Source organism: Fukomys damarensis, unplaced genomic scaffold, assembly GCF_012274545.1.
Source record: "Fukomys damarensis isolate Sample0158 unplaced genomic scaffold, DMR_v1.0_HiC HiC_scaffold_16, whole genome shotgun sequence".
NCBI lineage: Eukaryota > Metazoa > Chordata > Mammalia > Rodentia > Bathyergidae > Fukomys > Fukomys damarensis.
In genome coordinates this window covers 53225866-53247779 of record NW_022900928.1, presented here as the reverse complement: position 1 = coordinate 53247779, position 21914 = coordinate 53225866, and the positions used below count along the sequence as shown (strand labels likewise).

At 35.3% G+C, this 21914-nt stretch overlaps 1 protein-coding gene across 4 annotated transcripts in view; it reads left to right on the top strand.

Annotated features, from left to right (window-relative positions):
* The first annotated feature begins 358 nt into the window (after positions 1–358).
* Pdgfd (platelet derived growth factor D) overlaps positions 359–21914 on the top strand; it is a 250296-nt gene continuing 228740 nt past the window's right edge. For all 4 annotated transcript variants that reach the window (XM_010642064.2, XM_019210350.2, XM_010642063.2 and 1 more), the window contains exon 1: positions 359–866. In XM_010642064.2, the coding sequence (XP_010640366.1) occupies positions 743–866 (124 nt within the window). In that variant the 5' untranslated portion in view covers positions 359–742. The remainder of the gene's footprint in view (positions 867–21914) is intronic.

Sequence of the window (21914 nt, the reverse complement as noted above, 5' to 3'; positions counted from 1 at the left end):
TATGGCCACATTGACAGGGCATGTGTGTGTGTGTTTTTTGGCAGGGAGGCAGAATCAGCTCCTTTGCTATTGCATTTTCCACTGTACATCTAATGAAGTGTTGGGTCTGCAGAATCTGATTTTGGCCACAGTAAATAAGTACTCCCAACTCATCCTTCCCAATCCCGCTGCTATCACTATCGCCAAGGCCAGAGCTGTGGCTTTCAGGTCAATGCACTAATCACTTCTGGAGAACTTGCGGACTTCTACGCTCTCCCACTTATTTCCAGCCACTTTGTCTCACGCCACCTTCCTGGCCCACCAACTAGAGTAAAGCCCTGGGTCCTGCCGAGAGTCCTGCCTGGCTCTCAAACTGGGCATGCTCAGTGGCGGAGCAGGTCTGGCCCAGGACACTGCGCTCGGCTGCTTTTGAGAAGGGTGCGCTACGGTTTGAGCAGGGCGCCGCCCGCCCCCTGCAGCTTGTGCTGCTACCAGCTGGCCACCGGAGGGGGCGAACAAACCCCAACCTGTTGTTTGTCCCGTCACCATTTATCAACTCGGCACCACAAGGAAGTGAGGCACCCGTGGCTCTCTTAAAGTTCAGCATGCAGGAAGTTTGGGGAAAGCTCAGCAATTAGCACAGCTGCCAGGCCAGCGCTGGGTGAGCGCAGGCAGCGAGAGTGCAGGCGACGCGGCGTCAGTCCCGGAGTAGAAACCGGGTTCTTTTCTTGGAGCGACACTGTTCCTAGGTCTCTAATCCCAAATGCACCGGCTCGTCTTCGTCTACACGCTAATCTGCGCAAACTTCTGCAGCTGTCGGGACACCTCCGCGATTCCGCAGAGCGCATCCATCAGAGCTTTTCGCAATGCCAATCACAGGCGAGATGGTAAGAGGCTCATTTTTTTTTTTTAATCAAGAAAGATCACTTGTGTTGTAGTCACCATCCACCCCCAGTCTTTCTCGAGAATTCGGACCAAATGCGTTGTTTGGGGTGGTGACTTCTGCCTGTTCCCGGTCCTAGGAGAACCCCTCCCTCCCAAAGGAGATTGACGGTTTGGGGCGCGTGCACGGGGGAATAAATAGCACGGGTCAGGTGGCCCATCTCGGGGCGCCTCATCTCACAGTTGGAGAAAGTTGGAGGCTGTGCCGTCCCTTGGGCAAACTCTTAACCTTTTGAAGTTGAAACTAGTAAAGATCAGCCATTTGTGATAGATGGAGGAGAGAAGCCTGGCCCGGTCTGGGTGATATTTACTTCCTTACGTGGGGGAAAGGAATTGTACATCAGTATTGTGCTCAAAGATGGAGCAGAGTGACAATTCGTTCGTATACGGTTTATTTTAAGAGAAGTGATTTTCCCAGAGGAGTTCACTTGGGTCAGAAACAATCTAAAAGGGCTTCTAGGTTTCCAGTGTACCGCAGGGAGACCTGGCTTCTGCGGCAGTTTCCTTGCACTGAGACTTTCCAGCAGTTTGCAAGGAGTACTTATCCTGAAACAGCTGTCTTCCACAAAGTCCCCAGATGATGCGAGTGTTTTTATTGATTCAGGGGAACACCTGGGTCATGGGGTCCTAAAGACTCTAGGTTGAGTTTGTTTACTTTCTGGGGCTCCCACCAACATCTGAAGTTGATTTAACCTTGAATAGCTCCCTGCAGCTGATGTTCCCAGACATTTGCAGCTATTTCTGCTTTGTACCTGAACGGACCTACAAGTTTTGTTTCTTCCTACAGCAGTACCACCCTCTCCTGCTTGTATAAAGTTCCCCCACATCCCCAAGGAGATTAATACTGATCTTAATGCTTTCACTGTTTGAGCTGGCAACATTTTATTATTCAGATAAATTCGTATGAGCCGCCTCGTTCCCTAATCAGTTTTTTTGGGGGTAGTATATCTTTAATTTAGTCTTCACTGAAAAATGTTTGGACCTTGAAAAGAAAATAGAAATTTTGGCCAGGCGTGGTAATCCCAGCACTAGGGAGGCTGTAATCCCAACACTTGGGAGGCTGAGGCAGGAGGATTTCCACAAATTCAAGGCCAGCCTGAACTGCATAATGAGACCCTATCTAGAAAACAAGAACAAACTTTGTTATATTTTCTGGAGACAAGTAGACTGGATTTCAGCGTGCTCAAATATCCTGAAGCTGTAAGATGTGTTGTGTGGGAAGCCGCAGTCAGTTTAATACCGTAAATGTTTTATGTAAAATATTCCAGTAGTGAATTTTTGATAACTTTTGTTGTTGTTTTGTTTGTGTACCGGGGATTGAACTCGGGTCCTTGCATTTGATAACTGTTTTAAAGCACAAAAGTTGCTTATTAAAATTAAAATAGGATTAGGCTTACAATCAGTTTTTATGGTTTATTTTACTCCATAATATTTCCATAAGAGACAAATATTTTCCTAGTTGATTTTTTTAGGCTTGCTAAAGTTTGTACTTTTATATGTGCTTTTAGTTGCATAGAGTAAAATGCATGATTTCAAAGCCATAATTTTGTAATCCTTAGTTTCCTAAGTACATGTATCAGTTACACGAAGTCAAGGCCAGATCATGAACAGTATATAATCAATGCCTATTAACCTGAGATTCTGACTAAAATCAAGTCATGTAGCTCAAAAGATTTTTTCTTTTGGAAGGGAATATTTTCACTTTAGTTTTCACTGTTAAAACTCTGTATGTCCCTCTAGTTAATATGTGAAATGCTTTGTTTCATCAGAATATTGGAAGCTACCCTGTGTTTATATTTCTTTATAAATAGCTAAAGCTGTTTTTCAGTTACTCTAAAAGTACACATCCACACATTTTGATTAGTTCAAATTGTTTGATATTTTCCTTAAAGCAGTCTCCTTTTAGAAATAAGACTGAGAAAGAGAAAAAGGTAGATATTTAAAATCATTTTATGTAGATTAAAAAGAATTAGCACTCTTAATGTTGTTAGAGACATTTTCAAATGGCAGATTTAAAAAAAAATAAACCATGCCTTTAATCTTTATAAAAGTTTCATAAAGATGTTCACTGAAAATCAGAAGAGAAAGATGGAAACATGCATGTGAAGAGGGGAGCGAAGGATAATTATTTTAAGAATTGATTTTGTTTAACCATGGGTACTTGCCTGTTGAAGTTTCTGTCTTATTGTTATTTTTTAAAATAAACTTTATTTTAGTTTCAGATATTTCTTGAATGTAAATGCATTCTCAGAGATGGTCAGCGATGCCCCTAAGGAGATGAGGTTGAGCCATAGGAAGTAAATAAGTCTTAGACATTATAATACTTTGTATTCCTCAGAAATAGTGTATCTGTGATGTTAATATTTCATAGGGAAGATGATTAGGAAAAAAGGGTCTGAAAAGATTCATGGAGGGGACCTTGAAAGAGGTTGAGAAATAGTGCCAGAAATTTTGGTAAGAGAATAAGAATAAGCGTTCTTGGGAAAGGTCTAGATATCACCTAGAAAATCCTAGTGATAATAGTTGAGCTGACAGAAAGTAATAACTAAGTTAGTTAAACTATTGTTCAGGTTTCAAACATTTTCAGCTTTCTTTCCCATAATTCCCTAATGGCTCATTGAAGAAGACAATATTCTTATTGTTTTGACTATCAGATTTAAAATGGTGTAATCTTCAACCCAGAATGGAGAAAATTGCAGTCTACACCACTTCTTGGTCAGGCCTTTACCCTTTGGACGTGAAACTGGCAAAGAGTGGGCATTCATAACAGATGGAAGAGTCGGAAGAGGTCCTCTCTGGGTGATTTGTTTCTGTCTCTCTGTCTGTCTATCTATCGATCTATTATCCGTGTAAGTAAGAAGAGGAATGAAGCATTTTGGTACAGTAGTTGTATCTGGAGCAGGGCATGGACTGCACCATGAGCTTGAGGAGGACTCGGCTGTGGAATATACTCAGAGGCAGTATAGAAAACAGAGGCTTTCCAACCATGAATATAGAGCCTTTAGGAGATTCCACTCTCAAATTACAAATGGTAGGAAATCGCAAAGATTTGTTGTGACGCTTGAGTGAGGGTTGCAGAAATTATTATCTGACAATGGAAGTATCTCTGTAACTGGATAACATCCATTTGTTCCTGTCCACACTAGTAGTTGCTGCCTGATGTTGGGATCAAAAAGGAACTATAAGGGCTGTTGTCCTGTAAAAAGGTGTATGGTATGTTGAGTTCTGTCCCACTGAATACAGAAAACTTGTTTTTGATTTGTGCCTAAGTTTCAGATAACTGGAACTAAGAAGTGACAGGGAGATACATAGTGTTAGGGTTGTAAGTGACAGTCTCCTTCTATAATCACAGGAGGATGGTTTGCTGTCATGTTCAGGCCTTCCAGAACTCTCCACCACAATCTGTTCTTGTTCTGTAGGTTATCGCCACACCCCTTCCATCTACAGAATGGCTCAAAGTGGTCCAATAAAGGAGGATACTTAAATTTGGTCCCTGTCTCCAGGAGGACTCAAGCTTCTATAGATAAGAAAGATTAAAATATAATAATTTGAAGAACTTTATCGAATACCTATAGAGTGGAACCTCAGTTCACAAACTTAATTTGGTTTACTATTTTAGGAAAGACAGCTGCAGTTGTATTTGTCACCCAATGTGGAGTTTGTGAATGAAAGCAAAATTTTGTTGAACGTGTTTGTTTGAGAATTGAATTGTTTCTGAACAAAAAACATTCATAAATGGAAGTATTACTATTTCCTTTTATCATATTTATTATAATAAATTGATTTATTTGATACTCATTTCTGAGCACAAAGAAAAATATTAACTTAACAATAGTGGCCACATATTCTTATTTTAGTTCCTCTACAGTTGGTGATTTTGACAAAAAGTGGTGACGATTAGCTGCTCACGGTGCAGATCAATAAGTATAAAGATAGTAATTAACTGACAAAGTTACTTATTTAAAAAGTTTAACTAGATGGAACTTCCTGATTGAGGGTTTAAAATACAAGTGTATTCTTCATTTTCTTGTATTTTTGTTGCTTTCTGAAAGTATAGGTGTTGCTGATAAATGATTCTGGATTTAGTCCTCTATAGTTAATTTAAAAATACTCGAGTTACCTATTACCATTATCTAGTGATAGTGAAGCAATCAATTTTTTATAAATCTGGGCTTCTCATGAAGTTTAAGAGTGAAATCACAAACAGAAAAAGGAGGTTAGGAAAGTGTTGTTTGGAAATAAGAAGAAAATAGCTCTTAGTAGATACCCACTAGAAAGAGACTCCAGAAGTGGAATTGCTGACGTGCTTTCTTTGTTTTGGCCTTAAATAGATAAGTAGAGTGTGGGAGGATTTGTAGAATTTAAAAAAATCAATTACTTAGCTGGAAACCGTGAACTCTGCTTTCTAAATTATTCCAGCCCAGATATTAGTGAGTAACTGTTGACTAACTTAGCACACTCTGTGTAACTTGGCATATTTCTTCCTGGGAGGAAGAGTCTTTATCTATCTATTTGTACTTTAACTTTTATTTTTGTTATTTGGCTTTTTACATTTTTAAGTCTAACTAGCTCCATGACTTAAATTAGCTCTTCATTTGCTAGTTTCTTTTAATCCAGCCAACTCTCTTTTAGGTTGTCCTTACTTAGAGGCTAACTCATTGGTGACGAGCCTATGGCACGCGTGCCACAGCAGGCTGTTTGCATCATTGAAAACTCAAAGAGGTTCGCCATCCCTGGGCTAACTGAGCTGTCATTTACATCCTATTACAACAGACCTGTAGTTTTAATAATTGTGTTGTCTTAGATTTTAGAGCAGTCAAGCTTATTTCTTAAATACTATGGCATTCTTTTGTTATAATTGATTATAGTGCATTGTCTTTGTTGCCAAGATCAGAAATTAAAGGGAAGGCAACAAAACAGGATAATATAAACAAATTATTTTTAAATATCTGAAAGTTTAGAATCAGATTAATGTCTGAATCTCCTGTTCTTTTGTATTTATAATTTGTGTTCAATTCTAAGGGTGCTAATGATTCATAATCTTATAAAGTGTAGCCTTGATTACACATTTTTAAAATTTGACATGGCATTGACTTGTAATAATGGACAATATTTAATTGAAATTCTTTTAGAGAGGAGGGTTTAAGTAGGTGTCTGGATATTGTGCAGTGAGACAACAGGTTGTGAGTTACAGTACTGGCCATTGTAAAGTCTCTGAATGAAGGGTTTTTGTCCATAGGATCTTCCTTTTCAGTGAATGAAAGTAAAACTATTTAACAATGGAGTAGAGCGCACATAGTTATTCATCTCTTCTGAATAGCAAGAACGCTGATCATGCTGTTACACAGGACTCTGAACATATGTGGTCACAGGGCCTAATTACTATGAGTCTAGAAGGTGTATATCCCTTCGTGCTTGAAAGCTGAGTAATAATGCTCATGACCTTTCTTCTAGAACTTACTCTTGAATTTTCTTTGTTTAAATGATCTGATTACTTAAAAAGTCAGTTCCTGAATACCTTAATGAAATCTTTTTATTACAATAGAAAACTCATATATTCCATGTCATTTAGATATTTACATTCACAAAGCATCAGGATGATTTTAGAACAGTGTTGAATTAATATCTAAGGTAACTCATCTCTTCCATAGTTTTCCTTTGAAAATCATTCTTTAAAATCATTTCATTTGGACTGTTCACCAAAGACAAAGAGTAACGCAAATAGTTCTTTAGCCTGAAATCTGCTAGGGACTCCTGCTTTGTTACTTACTTGAGGGGCAGGGGATTTAGCTCAGTGGTTCCACTGTCTGCCTTGCAAACACAAGGACCACAGTTTAATCCCCTGTACCAAAAAAAGAAAAAAAAATCGCAGTCTTCTTGAGAATTATTTCTTGCTTTCCTAATATTTTCCATACCTTGTGCTACATTCTCAGTTGTTCAGAACAATATGAACAAAATATACATGGTTCCTACCATCCTTGAAGCTGTGGTCTAATGGACAATATAGACAAATAATTAGTTCCAAGTATTGCACTTAACTTTCTGAAGCATGCTGGAGAATCACAAGAATCTACAGAATTGCCTTAAAAGGAATAAGGAGGCTGTTTACATTAGCTTCAGGTTCTCTACCCCTTTTTCAACACAATAACTCCAAATTTATCTCCATGCTTCTGTTTTACATACTGTATTTGAGTTCATCACAGATTTTTATTTGAAAAAGAGGTATTTCACAGTTGAAGTGTGAAAGCTCTGTCCAATGTAAAAGGCCCTTTCATGGGCACTGAATTATAGGAATTCACAAGGGGCATCTAATGGAGACTTCAGAGATTGGAAAGGCTTCTTGGAGAAATAGCATATAAGCCAAGAAATGAAAGATGAACAGGAGTTATGAAATTGGGAACAATGGAGGAGGGTGGCTGGAGTTTCCCAGTGAACAGAATGATACTTGGCAAGATTTGGAGGTGAGAATTCAGGTAAGCAAATGTCCATTAGTAAAAGATCTGGGAAGTGGAGTGAAGAGATTTGGCTATCATGATGAGGACAAGAGAAAGCCATTGAGATCTGACTGGGAAACAGACATGGTGCCATCTGTGCTTGATTGCTCTATGATGATGTTCCTGAGAAGGGAGCCAGGCTAGGACTGTGATCCAGCCCAGTATCACTACTACCCTCTGCCTTTGGGTCATGTACAGATTGAATTACTTCATTGTCAGTTGTTAGTGGAGGACATGGCTAATTTTCCTAGTCCAGAATTCTCCAAATATTATATACCTACTGCCTCATGATAGTCCTGGGCTCCTTTCATCCAATGATTGTCTGCAGTTTAGCATGGCAGATATTTATTTTGTTAATTGTATCTGAGGTCCCAATGAGAAAATGTAAAGGGTGACAGTAATCTCTATACTATTTGACAGTACTTTGAATTATTTTAAATGTTTAATTTCAGAATTAGTACAATTGGAAAGGCAGCATTTTATAATTAAAATTATATAAAATAAGACAATTATATAAAAATTACATTAAATAATTTTTGTATGAAGGACAATTTGGGCCAAAATGACAGAAGATTAATATATACTGTAGCAAAAAGGAAAGGATCCAAGACAACTGCTGCAGCAAAAATGTTCTGCATTCCCTATAGTATTTCCAGATCAAATGCAAATCATAAATAAAGGAATAAGCCTACAGGACACTACAGTGCACATACAAGAAGACATAATTTCTCCTGAGAATTGTTTTTCAGAACAAGAATTAAACATGCTTTGTTTTTTTTTTACAATCATTGGTGATGCATATAGTAATATATCTTTTCCTTATCTTCACCTTGTTATGCTCACATAAATATGTTAGCTTTAATATTGATAGATTATAATATGTCCTTGCGTGATTTGTGAGGTTATGTAGTTGAGTGATTTCTGTATATATAAGATGTGAAGAGGTCTGTGGAAGTACCATATCACCAGCATGTGAACTATCTTTTATCACGGGGAGTAATTTTCTCAGATTTTAGGGTTTTTTTAAAAAATTTACTTGAACACTTTTATAGAGTGATTGTGAAAATGGATAGTTTTCAATATAGTGTTTTGCTTTTAACTTGAAAGGATTAGTTCAAAGTATTAATGCTCAAAATCATATATATTTATCATTTGCAATATGTGGTTTTGAAATATATACATATTGTGGAATAGTAAAATCAAGGTAATTATCATACATAAACCTCACATACTAATCATTTGGTGTGTGTGTGTGTGTGTATGTGTGTGTGGTGAGAACACTTTAAATGCATTCTCTTGGCAATTTTCAAGGATGTACTATCATCGTTGATATGTACAAAGTAGTATTCTTAATTTTTAAAATCTTTCTTGGGACTGAAGGAGCTCAGGGACAGTTGCTGGGTCTATGCTATGAGCAGGGTTCAGTGTACTGTGTTGGTTCTGAACAAGCCTTTTCACATCTAGTATGAGAAGATGCTGACAGATTAAGCATTTCATTGAAACATTTAACAAGCAACAAAGAAATCTGCTTTCGTGTTATCTACCTATTTGGCAACTTAGAAAACAAAAACCGGAGGGGGTGAAGGGAAGGCAGAGGTAAGGGGAAAAAATGAGAATCAAGACTTGTCATGTAGAGGTACAAGATCCCAACAATGAATGTAATTATACTGTATCCCTAAAATGTACCAATAAACTCAATTAAAGCTGAAAAAAAAATTTAAAAAAAAGAAACAAAACCGAATAATTCAATAAATAACAAATTCACTTAAAAGCAGAAGTCAGTGTAACTATATATAAATGAGTTCATGAAGTTCATGCAGTAGAGACTGAGTGCTTGTCTTTGCTTTCCATGCAATGCCATCATACTTGCTCACATGGTTTCCATATCCATTGCTGAATAGGAGCATGGAATTAGAGAAGAAAATTGGTTTGAGCTATTCACACAATTAACATTTTACAATGATAGCTAATGATTTTCTTGCCTTCTCTTACGTTTCTAGGCCTTGGAAATTTTTCATGAGACCTAAGCAAGAACAGCAGGCTTAGGCTTCTAATTGAATAAAGTGAAAATAATTCCAACCTTTTTCCATATCTCTCTAGGAAATTGTTATAACCCAAAAGATGATGATTTTTAAAATTATGTAGTTGGGTCATAAAGAAAAGTTTATATTATGCATTCAATAGGTTTACCAGGTTCATAGGCTAGAAGTGGTATTAGCTTAAAAATAAAATGGAATTCAACCAGTAAAGTGAGAGTATCTATTACAAAAAAAATCCATTGAAAAGAATGATTATAGCTTGAGTGATAATAAAATATTAGTATCGATCCTCCTGGCAACTAACAGATTTGTATTATTCAAAAGCTAGGTGAACAGGACTTTTATTGGTACTTTATATTAGACCCTGTTGGATTCTAAATCCTTAATAAATTGAATGAAGGCATAGAAAATACATATACCAACCCTGTATATTTTAGTTGGAAAGTTAATAGGTTGGATTAGATATGGAGATTGACAGACTGGTTTTAAGGGCCAGAAAGTAAATATTTTAGACATTTTAGGACATATGATCTCTGTTGCTACTACACAATTCTATCATTGTGGCATAAAAGCAGCCATAGAAATGATATATAACTAGAGATGGCTGTAAAACTTTTTAAAAGTTTGTAAAACTTTGTTTACGAAAACAGACAGTGAGCCTGCAGGCGGCAGTTTGCAAAGAATCCATATGTTCTTAGGTTGAAGGGATGGGCTGAACTGTCAAGATGAAATTTAACTGGGATAAAAGCAAAACCTATCTCTTTAGTAGAAAATAAAAGCAGCTGCACAATTATAGTATTAAAGAACTTGGTTTAGCAGCAGCTCATGGTATGATAGACACTTAGATCTGTATCAATTTCTGTATATTTCTATCTCCTAAGTAATCTATTTGAACAAAGGTCATGCTTCAAGGATTGATGTAGTTGTGTCAGTGCAAATCTGGTGTTTACTGCTTTGTCAGAAATGGGGGTGCCAATACGCTAGACATCAGGCTTCCTTCTGGGCAGTCTGTGTCTGAGTGTGTTGTCCTCTTAGCTCCTCTCCTTTGCATGGTTCCACCTCTTGGTGATTGTATTAGCCCCATGACTTGAATCTGTACGATCCCCTACTGTTCTCTCCTTAATCTTTCCCTTCTTATTGGCTCTAGCCCTTCAGCCAAGTATGTTCAAGATCCCTTACGCTTTCCCACAACGTGCACAAGTTGCTTTGCTATACCTCCTCACTGTTTCATCTTATCAGCTACCTCAGTCTCACCGTAACTCAGTGTCTCTACTCCTTTTCATCTCTTGTACCCATTGCCGTTTGAAATCATCTCCAGTTCTCCGCTGAGCCACTTTGGGTGAGGTCACTAAGGATATGTGCAGATCTCTCCTGTAGCTGATCTGTTTCTTCTTGAAACATTCTCTTTCCTTGACTGGACACTGCTCCTTCTTTGTCTTTTTATTTCTAAAGGACAGGTTTGAAATAGTGATTGAAAAAAAGGCAAATCTAACAAAATCATTTCAGGTTCTTTGGAGAAGCAAAATTATAGCAGGCCTTAAAACATGTATTTTATGTTTCAGTCTTTTCCTGTGACTGTTATGAAAAGTGAAAAAGGAAAGATTTTACAATGTTGGGTATCCTGTTAATATAAAAAAGTTGAAATGTAAAAGTACTGTCATGTTGTAACTTAGCAAGGCTTACAGCTCCAACATTCTGTGGATAAAACATATTGTTTTAAAAATGGACATTGTTTAATATTTGCTTAATACATACATAGACCTTTTACTTAACATTGTTGAGCACCATTTATTTGTATATGTTTTCATAGCCTGGGCCTTTTTGGGTCTTCTTATCTGCCTCATAAACACTGGTATGTTTTCCTAAACTCTAACCTCTGTCTTCTCTTCACACTATTCTTGTTGATTGTCCCTAGGAAAACTTATTTTATCCAAAGCATTAATTGCTGCTTATGTGCTTGTAACTCCTAGGTGTGCATTTTCTCCTTCTGCTTCTTTACTGGGCCCTTAGACTTGGTCTTCTATTTTACTGATTGAAGTTTATAATGAGTGATCTCACTGGTACTTACCCTCTCCAACTCTGAAAGTAATAGTGTCAAATAATTGTTCTTAAAAATATTAAGTTATTTCAGTGGTGGTGAATCCCTCAATAGTATTAATCCTTTTGTTGTTTCTGTTCAAGACACATCACAGTTGTTTTTTTGGTCAGCTGCTCAGTGATTATACAGATTAAGCATTACACTTTAGATTCAGAAATTTCCCTACTTTGAGTCACTTTGCTGAGTTCCCATCCTTACCCAAACAGAATCATCTATTACTTTTTTGCCTCCTATTTCTATCATGAAATAAGTACAATAGCACTCATTTATTTTATACCTGATATCTGTTGACATGTGTGCACTAACTGACTGTATGTTAGAGTAACCTCCTTGTGCATTTCACTGGGTGGCACCTAGAAGAAACTCAGTAAAGCTTGAAACCAGTAAATCAACCAATCAATGTTTTCTTTTTTTGACAGGTCATTGGGCCAGACCAGCCCAATGACTATAATATTATAGGCCAGAGAGTGAAAAGCAAGAGGGAAATACATATTTGCATGAAATGCTTTCACAGTGAACATGAAGTAATTAAATATGTATTATGTTTTTTTAAGTAAGTGGTATTCATGATTGTGATTGCATGAAAATAATATCTCATATTTCTCAAGTATTTATAATATGGCAAAGAACTTTCATATTCATTATAAGCAGTAGCTCAGGGCTTGATGTGTAGCTCATTCATACAGCACTGGCTTATCCTGCTTGAGGCCCTTGGATCTACCATCAGTACCACTAAAATCAACAATAACAGTAGCAGCAACAATAATAACAATAACAACAATTAACAGCGAGGTAAAGAATCAGTGATGTATTTCCAAAAGACCTTGTTGAAAATCCTAATTACATTTTTAGATTGCTACCTCAGGTATAAGCATAACGTCTTTACTTAGCTTAGAGCTGATAGCAATAATATGTGAATTATCAACTATCTCAATAAAAGCAAAAACAGAAATCAAAATACCTCACACATAACACTGATAAAATTTATTCCTTCTGGTTTATATACAAGTGTTGGTATTTGAATACTTTTACATGGACTTTCACATACTTAGCAAAAGTTTGCAAAAGAAGAAGATAAAAGTAAATTAAGGATCAGGAAGTATGTCATAAGAGTCAGCTGAATGATAAATGTAAAAAGGTTAAGGAAAAATTGACATATCTTCACTGTGTTTTATAGATTTTTTATGGAAAAGCATGTTTATACTGTGTTATTTTACAGAGAATAAGAGAGTTGTTATTGAGTGTAATAAAATATTGTGTAGTAAAAACTTAATTGATAAATTAAAAATAGAATTAGAAGATTTTTAAACATTAAAAAAACTAGGATGAATGGAAAGCTACTTAGAGTGTAGATTAAATACATTGTAGTGATAGATTATCTAAATAGCTAAAGAAAAGACAAAGTGGCCTTCTATTGTTTTGATCTTTAACTTGCTACTTTCGCCAAACCAAGCTACAACAAACAAAAATTCTACTTATTCAACAAATGATTTCACTACATATGGAGCTCTCTCCATGCAGTTGAGCAGCAACAGTTATTCCTGAAGCACAACATTTGCTGGGTTAGCCCTGATGCTTTTCCACAAGGGAGAATATGTGCTTGTGAATAGATACAAGGCAAGGAAGTGCCATGTGAGGGCCATAGTTATATGACCTAGGAACTTTGTATTTTTTTTAAAAAAAACTTAATTTTATGACTCTGTCTTGTTGATCACACTATAGCTAAAAACCACCTTCCCTTATGTTTGGTTGAGAAAAAGAAAACTAGTGGTTTAGCTGTTGCTAAGCACAATATTATTTGAAGATGAGAGGCAAATGTCGTATTATTATTAAAATTGACTAGAAAAGTGGTCTAACTATATGTTCTTGATTTTCTGTTTTGTGTGTTCTGATCTTAAATATTCCTGAATCATAAAAGCAAATATATGAGCTCATTGGACAACCCATTAGGGGTTAACTTTTTCATGTGTGAGATTCAGTATGAATATTTAAATACTTGATGGCAGTAGACGGAGATTCCTTTGTGCATCATGTTTTCTTTCCCTCTCTTCTGAATGTAAACTAAACTAGGAAACATATTTTATAGGAATTTTTAAAAATTCAAGAATAATGAGAATCTATCATTAATGTACAAGTAGTACAAGTATTAATGTACAAGTAACGTACACATTGTGATATCAATGCTTCAGGTATTATTAAAACATGTTAATTTAGATGTCTTACTCTTTATACTCTTCACACAGCCAGCTTGTATGCATGTATAAAGCCCAAGAAAACCCAGTTTAGATTTATTTAATAATTAAAAGTTACTCTCTGAAAATAATGAATGAATCTGCAAAGATGTTGGTTAACAGGTTTCCTTTGGACACAGGACCAAAGTTGGGCAGGACTAGTTGACTGCTCCTCATTACTTGCCAGGTAAATGGGTTTATCAAAAGTAAATGTATTTTGGGGAACAAAAGTATGAGTATAATAGCAGAAGTAAAAAGTCATACTCTTAGAATATTGTGACTTCTGAAATCCTAGGGAGACATGAGGCAGAGTAGTGACCATATGGGAAAAAAAAAGTGTGGGACCATAAAAGTTAAGTCCTGTGGTGTGCTTCTAAAATACTGAAAAGTAATTCTAAATAACCAGAAATGTCAACCGTACCAATAATTGCATCACATAAAAAAACTCATTATGTTCATCTAGATTTCATACAGATTTTAAAATGGAATACAAATCTGGCCATTTTTAGTGAATGTTTTAGGGCAGATTGGAAACCATGTATTGAGATTTGTACTGTTCTATAATAATGATGGCCCTAAAGTACTGGAAGATGTAAGTGATATGTTATATGGCAAAGAATTTGCAATTTTTAATTAGTGCAGGGTTTTGAGATGAGAAGATAATCCTGTAATATCTGAATGCTCCCTAAGCGGATTCAAAAATATCCTAATAAGAAAGATGCAGCAGGAGACATTACTCAGAGAGAAGAGAGGGCAGCGTGACCAACAGGCAGAAATATAAGGAATGTGGCCACAAGCCAAAAAATGCCAGCAGCAACCAGAGGCTGGGAGAGCACCTGGAGACTCCAGATGAGCATTCCCTTGCCAACAGTTAGATTTGGGCTGTAGAAATTGATATCAACTGTTCTTCTCCAGACTGTAAGAGGAGAATAAAAGTGTGGTGATAATTTGTTACCGAAGCCACAGGAAACTAATACTAGGTTTTTCATATGAAAGATGAATAACTGAACTGCTTAGTTTGTTGAGCCCAATTTCTCAAGCACTTATAAAATTTCCTTGCCCAGTAAATCCATATTAACAGTTTAATGGTCCATTTACATCTCCACCCCTTAGAATTCTGCAGTAAAACAAACTTTGTTTCTCTCCTACCTCTAGTCAGAAAAGTTTGGAAAATCTGGCTAAATCTTACCTACACCTCAGATGATGAAAGAGATAGGTAAACTATTTCATTTTATTATAGTTGATTCTTTAAAAATTTTCTTAACCCATTAGGTCATTTAGTCATTTGTTGGCTCATGTATCTATTCATTTGTTTATTGTTTATAAAGTTTTATTTTGAATCCATTATGCGTTCATTTCTATACTAGAGTCTGTTTAGAAATTGTTGAAAATGACGTGATAATTATTTTGTTAATTATGTGATAATCATTCAAGAATCTACTTATTAGTGCAGAATATATAGTTGCAATGTAGTATGTGTAAGAATGATGACATGAGTTATATATTAGGTAGAAAAAACAAGGAAAAGATATATCTTGATCAAATATTTGCAAATATTAAAATTATTAATAATTTTAAGAATAAGACAATCAGAAAATTCCAGTTGAATTTCTGAACTTGACTTTTACTGAATTTCTGAACTTGACTTTTATCTGAAATTGAAAATAGCTCTTACCTTGTTAGATCAGCATTGTCCAAGAGAAAGATTATTTAAGCCAACTTTATTTAAAAATTCTTATTAACCAAAGAAAACAAAAGTGGATGAAATTAACTTTAATATATTTTATGTTATACAATATATATGAAAATATTATATCAATGTCAAATATTTTAAAATTATTGATATTTCTTTTAGCATTATTTTGATCGCAGAAAGTCTTTGAAATATTCCATGAATTTTACACTTACAGCACATCTGATTCTAAACTAGTCACATTTCAAATGTGTACCACCATCTGTGGCCTTACCACCTTAAACATGCCCGATCTTGTCAAATGTGTAATGCTGAGTGTGGTTAGCCTTTGCCAATCTGGACATCACTGCTCTAGGAAATGAAAATAATTTAGACTAACTTGAGTTATTGATCTATTTTGAATATTAAGAAGAAACTATTATAATTTTAAAATGTATTTTCTGTTTTGTTGTTTCCATGTGTTGAGGTCAACAAAGACCCTTTTAAGGAAGATCAACAATTCCATGTGGAAATGTTTTACATGGTTTATATTTAGATATTACTATTGTGTCAACATCAGTGTGGTTATCATTTCTGGTTACTTTCACATTTTCTTCAAAATTTAAAAAAAAACTTTATAATCACCTAATAAACACAATCAGCTAGCACAGTTGATTTTTATATTAGATGCAAAAGTCTGATATTGGAGAAATGTCTTATGAAAACAGAAGCTGGCAATTTATTTCTCTAATATGAATAGGAAGAACAACTTTTAGACAACATTGATGTTTCTTTTCATTCCCACCTTAATTTGATTTAGGTAATTTTTTAAATCATTTGACCATTTAAAAATTGTTCCTGGTTAGTCAATAAAAGATTTGAGAAAAATCATTCTTCCATTTGTGTGTATATTTGCTAAAAAGTAATTCATATCTCTTTCGATTACTTAGCATGCATTTAGAGCATGTCATTCTTAGGAAATTTAATATTATGAAAACATGTATTTAAAAAATTTAGATTTCTTATGTGGTCTATAATATTAAAGTGATCAATAAAGATTATTATAGAAATCTAAACCATTCTTACTTTTGTTAAGTATCATATCTGTACCAAGCTATTCACTGGCTCTTTGTTGACCTCGCCTTCAATATATTTATAATTTGAGCAAGCAAATCTATTAATCAAACTGACTTGTAGCAGTATCTTATTTTTCCTTATTTCACTTTAGAAACACCTCATTGAATTCTTTTTCTGTAAAGGGCTCATTATAATAATGATAACCTATAAAACTTTCAGTGATGTAAAATTTACTTCTATTTATGGAGAGCTTAACCCAAGTGCTACATTCTGATGTCTCATCACATGAAAAACCACAACATAATGTACCTATTTTTCAAAACAACTGCACAAGATCAGAAAGTCTTGTGCTAAAGAAGAAATTCCTTCAGGAGTTTCAACAGTTCTATGTATGCCAGGATACAGCATGACTCTTGTGTTATTGAAAACATTTTATTCCAAAAGCATATTTGATTTTTTAACAAAGAAGTGATTTTAGAAACAGTCACATTTTTAGTGTACCCTAGTGCCGGGTGTGTGCCATTTGCATTTATTTCTACCTGAAACTCTATCATTTATTTTTATGTTTAAGATCTATCTTTCCCCAAGAGTACAAACTCTTTAAGGATAGAGACTTTTTTTCCTTTTTTCCCTGGCTGGTGTCAAGGAGATACCCAGTAAAAATGAACTGAATTATTAAATGAAATCAGCATAATATAATTCAATTGAAGTTCAAATTGAGCAGCTAATAAGGCTTAAGCTTCGGGTCCTCTTCCTTGTGTAGCCCTTTACAAAGCTCTGTTGCCTAACTTTATTATTTTTTTTAAAGTCAGTAACCATTTTTATTAAAGTGAAGTGAATTTATCTGTCTGTCCTCAGAATCTATATTCATAATTTCACATCCTTTTATAAAAGAAAGCACCCATATTATATGTGTTAAATGCCGCAAAATCTATAATTTTTCCTGTAGTAAGGTACTTAGATTCTCATTTGCGGTTTGCTCTGAAGAAATGTGGAAACAAGTAAAAATAGACACTGTGATGAACAAATCAATGCAGCAGCTCTGTTACCTCAAGAGCTGGATTAACCACATTGTCTAGACTAATAAAACATTTTATGTGTCCAATGCCCACAGTAATTTCAGTGCTCCTGTGATAGTTTCATGGTACACATTTCTGTTCACCATCAAGATGTATATTCCAAAAGTCTGTTGCATTCTTTCCCAAACATGTCTGCCAATTGTACAGTTATATAACTTGATTAAATAGTATGTGACTCAGCAAAATATTAAGGTTAAAAAAAAGAAAACGTCTTTGTAAATATTTAATTGAATGCTTTATCTAAACTTCAATGGTGAGTTGCTTTAAAAGGTTAGTGCATTAGTCTACTTGTATTGCCATAAGAGAATACCTCAGACTTGGTGACTTAAAACAACAGAAATGTATTTCTCACAGTTCTGGAGACTTGGAATTTCAAGATCAATTTGTCATTCGGTTCATTTTCTTATGAGGCCACTATTCCTGATTAAAAATGGTTGCCTTCCTCTGTAACCTCATGTTGTCTTTCCTCTTTGAACCTACAGAGAAGGGATGTCAATGGTTTCTCTTCTTTACATAAGGACACTCATACTCTCTGATCAGAGCCCTACCCTTATGAGACTTATTTAACATTATTTACCTCTCCAAAAGTCCTGTCTCCAGATACATTCACACTGAGAGATGGGGTAGGGGTCAAACTTTCATCTGAGTTGTGGGGAGTCCTAATTCAGTCCATAATGCTTTGTACAAGTGAGACACTTGAACTGTTCTACAAAGAGTGAAAATAAAGTAAAATGAACCTTAAAAGGCTAAAGGAGCTTCATATATAAATTGCTCCACAGCTATCTTTATGTTTTTACATACTCTCAAAAGAGAAAAGTTAGATTTATGGATAACTTATGGCTATAGCTTATGTAAGCATAATTAGAAAGAATTTTATTAGCCTGGGACACACTCAAACCAAAGGCCTATGTACCTCATCAGAACTCAGCCACAGGAATTTAGATTTATATCTTACCCTGTAATAAAATGCAAAGTGCCTCATTTTAATTGACGTTTTAATCAATCCAGTACTGTGTCAGCTATGTTAAAGAAGAGGGTTACCATTGTGTGTTTGGAAAATAATGTCTTAAATAAGTACATGCATTGTTTCATGTAGCATCCAATTTATATCAGCAGAGCTTAGTGAAATTCATTAACTTGTAAAGAAATTCTAACCTGATGAAAGACTGCATGGAATAATGATCAAGGGTAACAAGACCTCAGTTGGTATGCTGCCCCTACTGCTTGCTAGTAGTCTATTTTTGGGAAATTATTCAACCCCTCTTGGACTCAGAATAAATGACATCAATAACAAAACTACCCATGTTATAAGGTGAATGTGAATATTAAATTCTTACTGTATGTAAAACATGTACAATGTCTGGGAAACAGCATTTTATAAATGATAGGGCACCTAGATACCTTTATTAAGTTGTGCTTTAAGTAGGGTATCTCATGTTTATACATATATGAGTAAATATTAAATGACAGAAATTATATCTTCCTATGAATGGTAGTAACAACTATGATTCCAATGCATTTATATCAAGTTCTAGCACTGGAAAGCTTCTTAGAGTCAACCAAGTTCATTTTCTTATTTATGGTCAGACAATAAACCATGGCACAGAGCAAAGTCAGGACTTAAATGAATGCTTTCTCACTTTTCATCTCTTGCTCTCTCTACACTCTTGCAGATGTCTTTGTTTGTCAGTAGGTATGATAATTGCCAGTCTCAGTAGAGATCAGAGAAGACTTAAAGCGGCTTTAAAAGCACCTTATTGGTTGAGTCTCACCTTATTCTGCAAACCTCAAAGTTGTATTTAATTTGTACTTTTGTGTAGTAAATATAATGGCTGTAATTTTTAACTTCTTTTTTTTTTTTTTTGGTACCAGGGACTGAACTCAGAACCTTGTGTTTTCAAGGCAGGCACAGTGCCACTGAGCTAAATCCCCAGCCATGTTACTTTTAACTTTTAATAAAAAGCAATGATAAGAGTTGAGAATTTATGGTTTTTCATTTTTGTTGTCACTGTTATTTATAATCTTAGCCTCCAGTGTTCCACTTCCAAAGCTTGTTTATAGTATGTTTGACTTTTTAGAAATCTGTTTTCTGTATATAAAACATGAATCTAAATACATTCAAAAACTCGGTTGAAATTAATTCCTCACTTGCCAATCAAAACTTCTGTTAGTGCCTAAAAACAGTGCAAACTAATCTTAAGGAAAAGGACAAAAACAACCTATTTTAAATAATTTCAACTGGATTTGAAAAACAGAGAACTCTTTTTACCATGGAACCAAGGAAAAAAGTGTAAATCCTTTTCTGGACTTTAAGCAGGGCTTTAAAGAGAGTTGTGTTTGATTCATTAGTCATTTACTGAATACTTACTATCTACCAGGCATTTTATCTGCTAAGTAGTACAAGAGACATGATTTTCCACCCTAACGTAGCCTGTTTGGTCTGGAGAATCTCAAGGCTGGTAAATGAAATGCACTAGAGCTGAACGTTGTGAGAAAAAGAGGGGTGAGGTAACATTGAGGAGGAGCCTCTGTTGCAGAAGGAATTGGCAAGTGACACGCACATAGAGACAAGCTGAATGGAAGTAAAATAAAAAGTTTATTTTGCCAGTAAAGAGTCGATCACTGGCACTGCCTTTTTGAGTGCAATCGACCCTTTGCTCACAGAATAAATTGTTTTATTTTACTTCGATTCAGCTCATCTCTGTGTGCATGTCACTTGCCAGTTCCTTCTGCAACACCTCCTTGCTAAAACCAAGGAAATTTTAAGTCTTCTCCAAAGAGTTTGGGTTACTTTAAGTAAGTACTGCCTCTGAAGATTGACATAAGTAAGTTAAACACAACCTTCACCCATTGGAATTCATATTGTCATGGAGGACAAAAATCAAATAATTTCAAAAACACAGGGTTTCTGCTTTATTCTACAAGTGTTGGCTCTAGATCCCTTTGTAATTCATATCCACTCCTCTTTAGCATGTTCAGCAATGCATATGCTAGACATATATAGATATCAATGTCCAAATGATTTTCTAAAACAGGTCCAGCAAACAATTCCTGGTATTAAGGTGTTCCTTATAATAAAGAGGAAATTATAGCTTTCTATCAAAATTAAACAACTCCTTCCTCAAAAAATGTAAAAATATACCAGATCTTTTTTTCTTGTGGGGGGATAAAAGAGCACTAGTGAATGAACCCAGGATCTTTTCACTGAGCTACATCCCTTGTCCTTTAAAAACTTTTTCTTTTTAAATTTGAGATGGTTTTACTAAGTTGCCAACTTACCCAGTCTGAGTTTGAACTTTCAATCCTCTTGCCTCAGCCTCCAAGAGTACTAGGACATGCAGTAGCATGCCCAGCTAGATCTTTCAAATCACATATTTAATAGAGGAAAAAAAATGTTTGTCTTACAAAATAGTAATGCTGATATCCTGTTTCTTATATAGCTTAATAATTCAGGACAGAAAGAACATCTCTTCAGTTCCCTAAAAATAAGCAGGGAATCATCTCTTAGTGAACCATGGAGAATACCTCAGGGGCATACTGCTTTCAGTGACTGCCTTCTTCCCTAGAACATCCCCTGCACTTTTCAGAATGACTTCCTGGCCTGACTTAATGCACCCTGAGTGCAGGTGGAGGTGCAGTGCCTTGGAAGAGCCATTGTTCTTTGATGCACCATGATGTTGGATAACACAGAAAGCCTTGGCCACATAGCAGTGAATTATGAATAGACTGCCTTCTGTAGAGGATTTTAGGGGAATAACAAATACTTTTTGAACACTCTCATTCTGTTTGCAAAGAATTTCTTAAGGCTGTCGCATTGTCTAAAGCATGATTATTTACATCTCATACTCTCGTTTAGCCGTATCAAAAACTTAGAAATTTGATGATACAAGAACTCAGTCTAGAAGGCCTGTAGATTCATCTTACAAATATTACCTGCTCATTTGTTGTTAGGTATAATGGCAGATACGATGGTGATTTCAATAAATATAGGAATATATGTATAGTATATGTATATGTCTATATGTATTCATATGAACATATATATGCATGAATGCATGACAATATTAGCATATATATGTATAGGCACACACATTCATATGGTCAGATTTATATGTAACATATAAAGATATCCATGTAGCTGTATGTATGGTATAATTAATAGTGTAGTGTCAATACAATAAAAGTTAAAACATGATGCTCAGACAATTTTAAAAAGTGAAGGATACCAACCCTGGAGATAGACAACGTTTTATGGAATCAAAAGTTGTATTTCAGTGAGATTAGAAATAGGATATATATATAT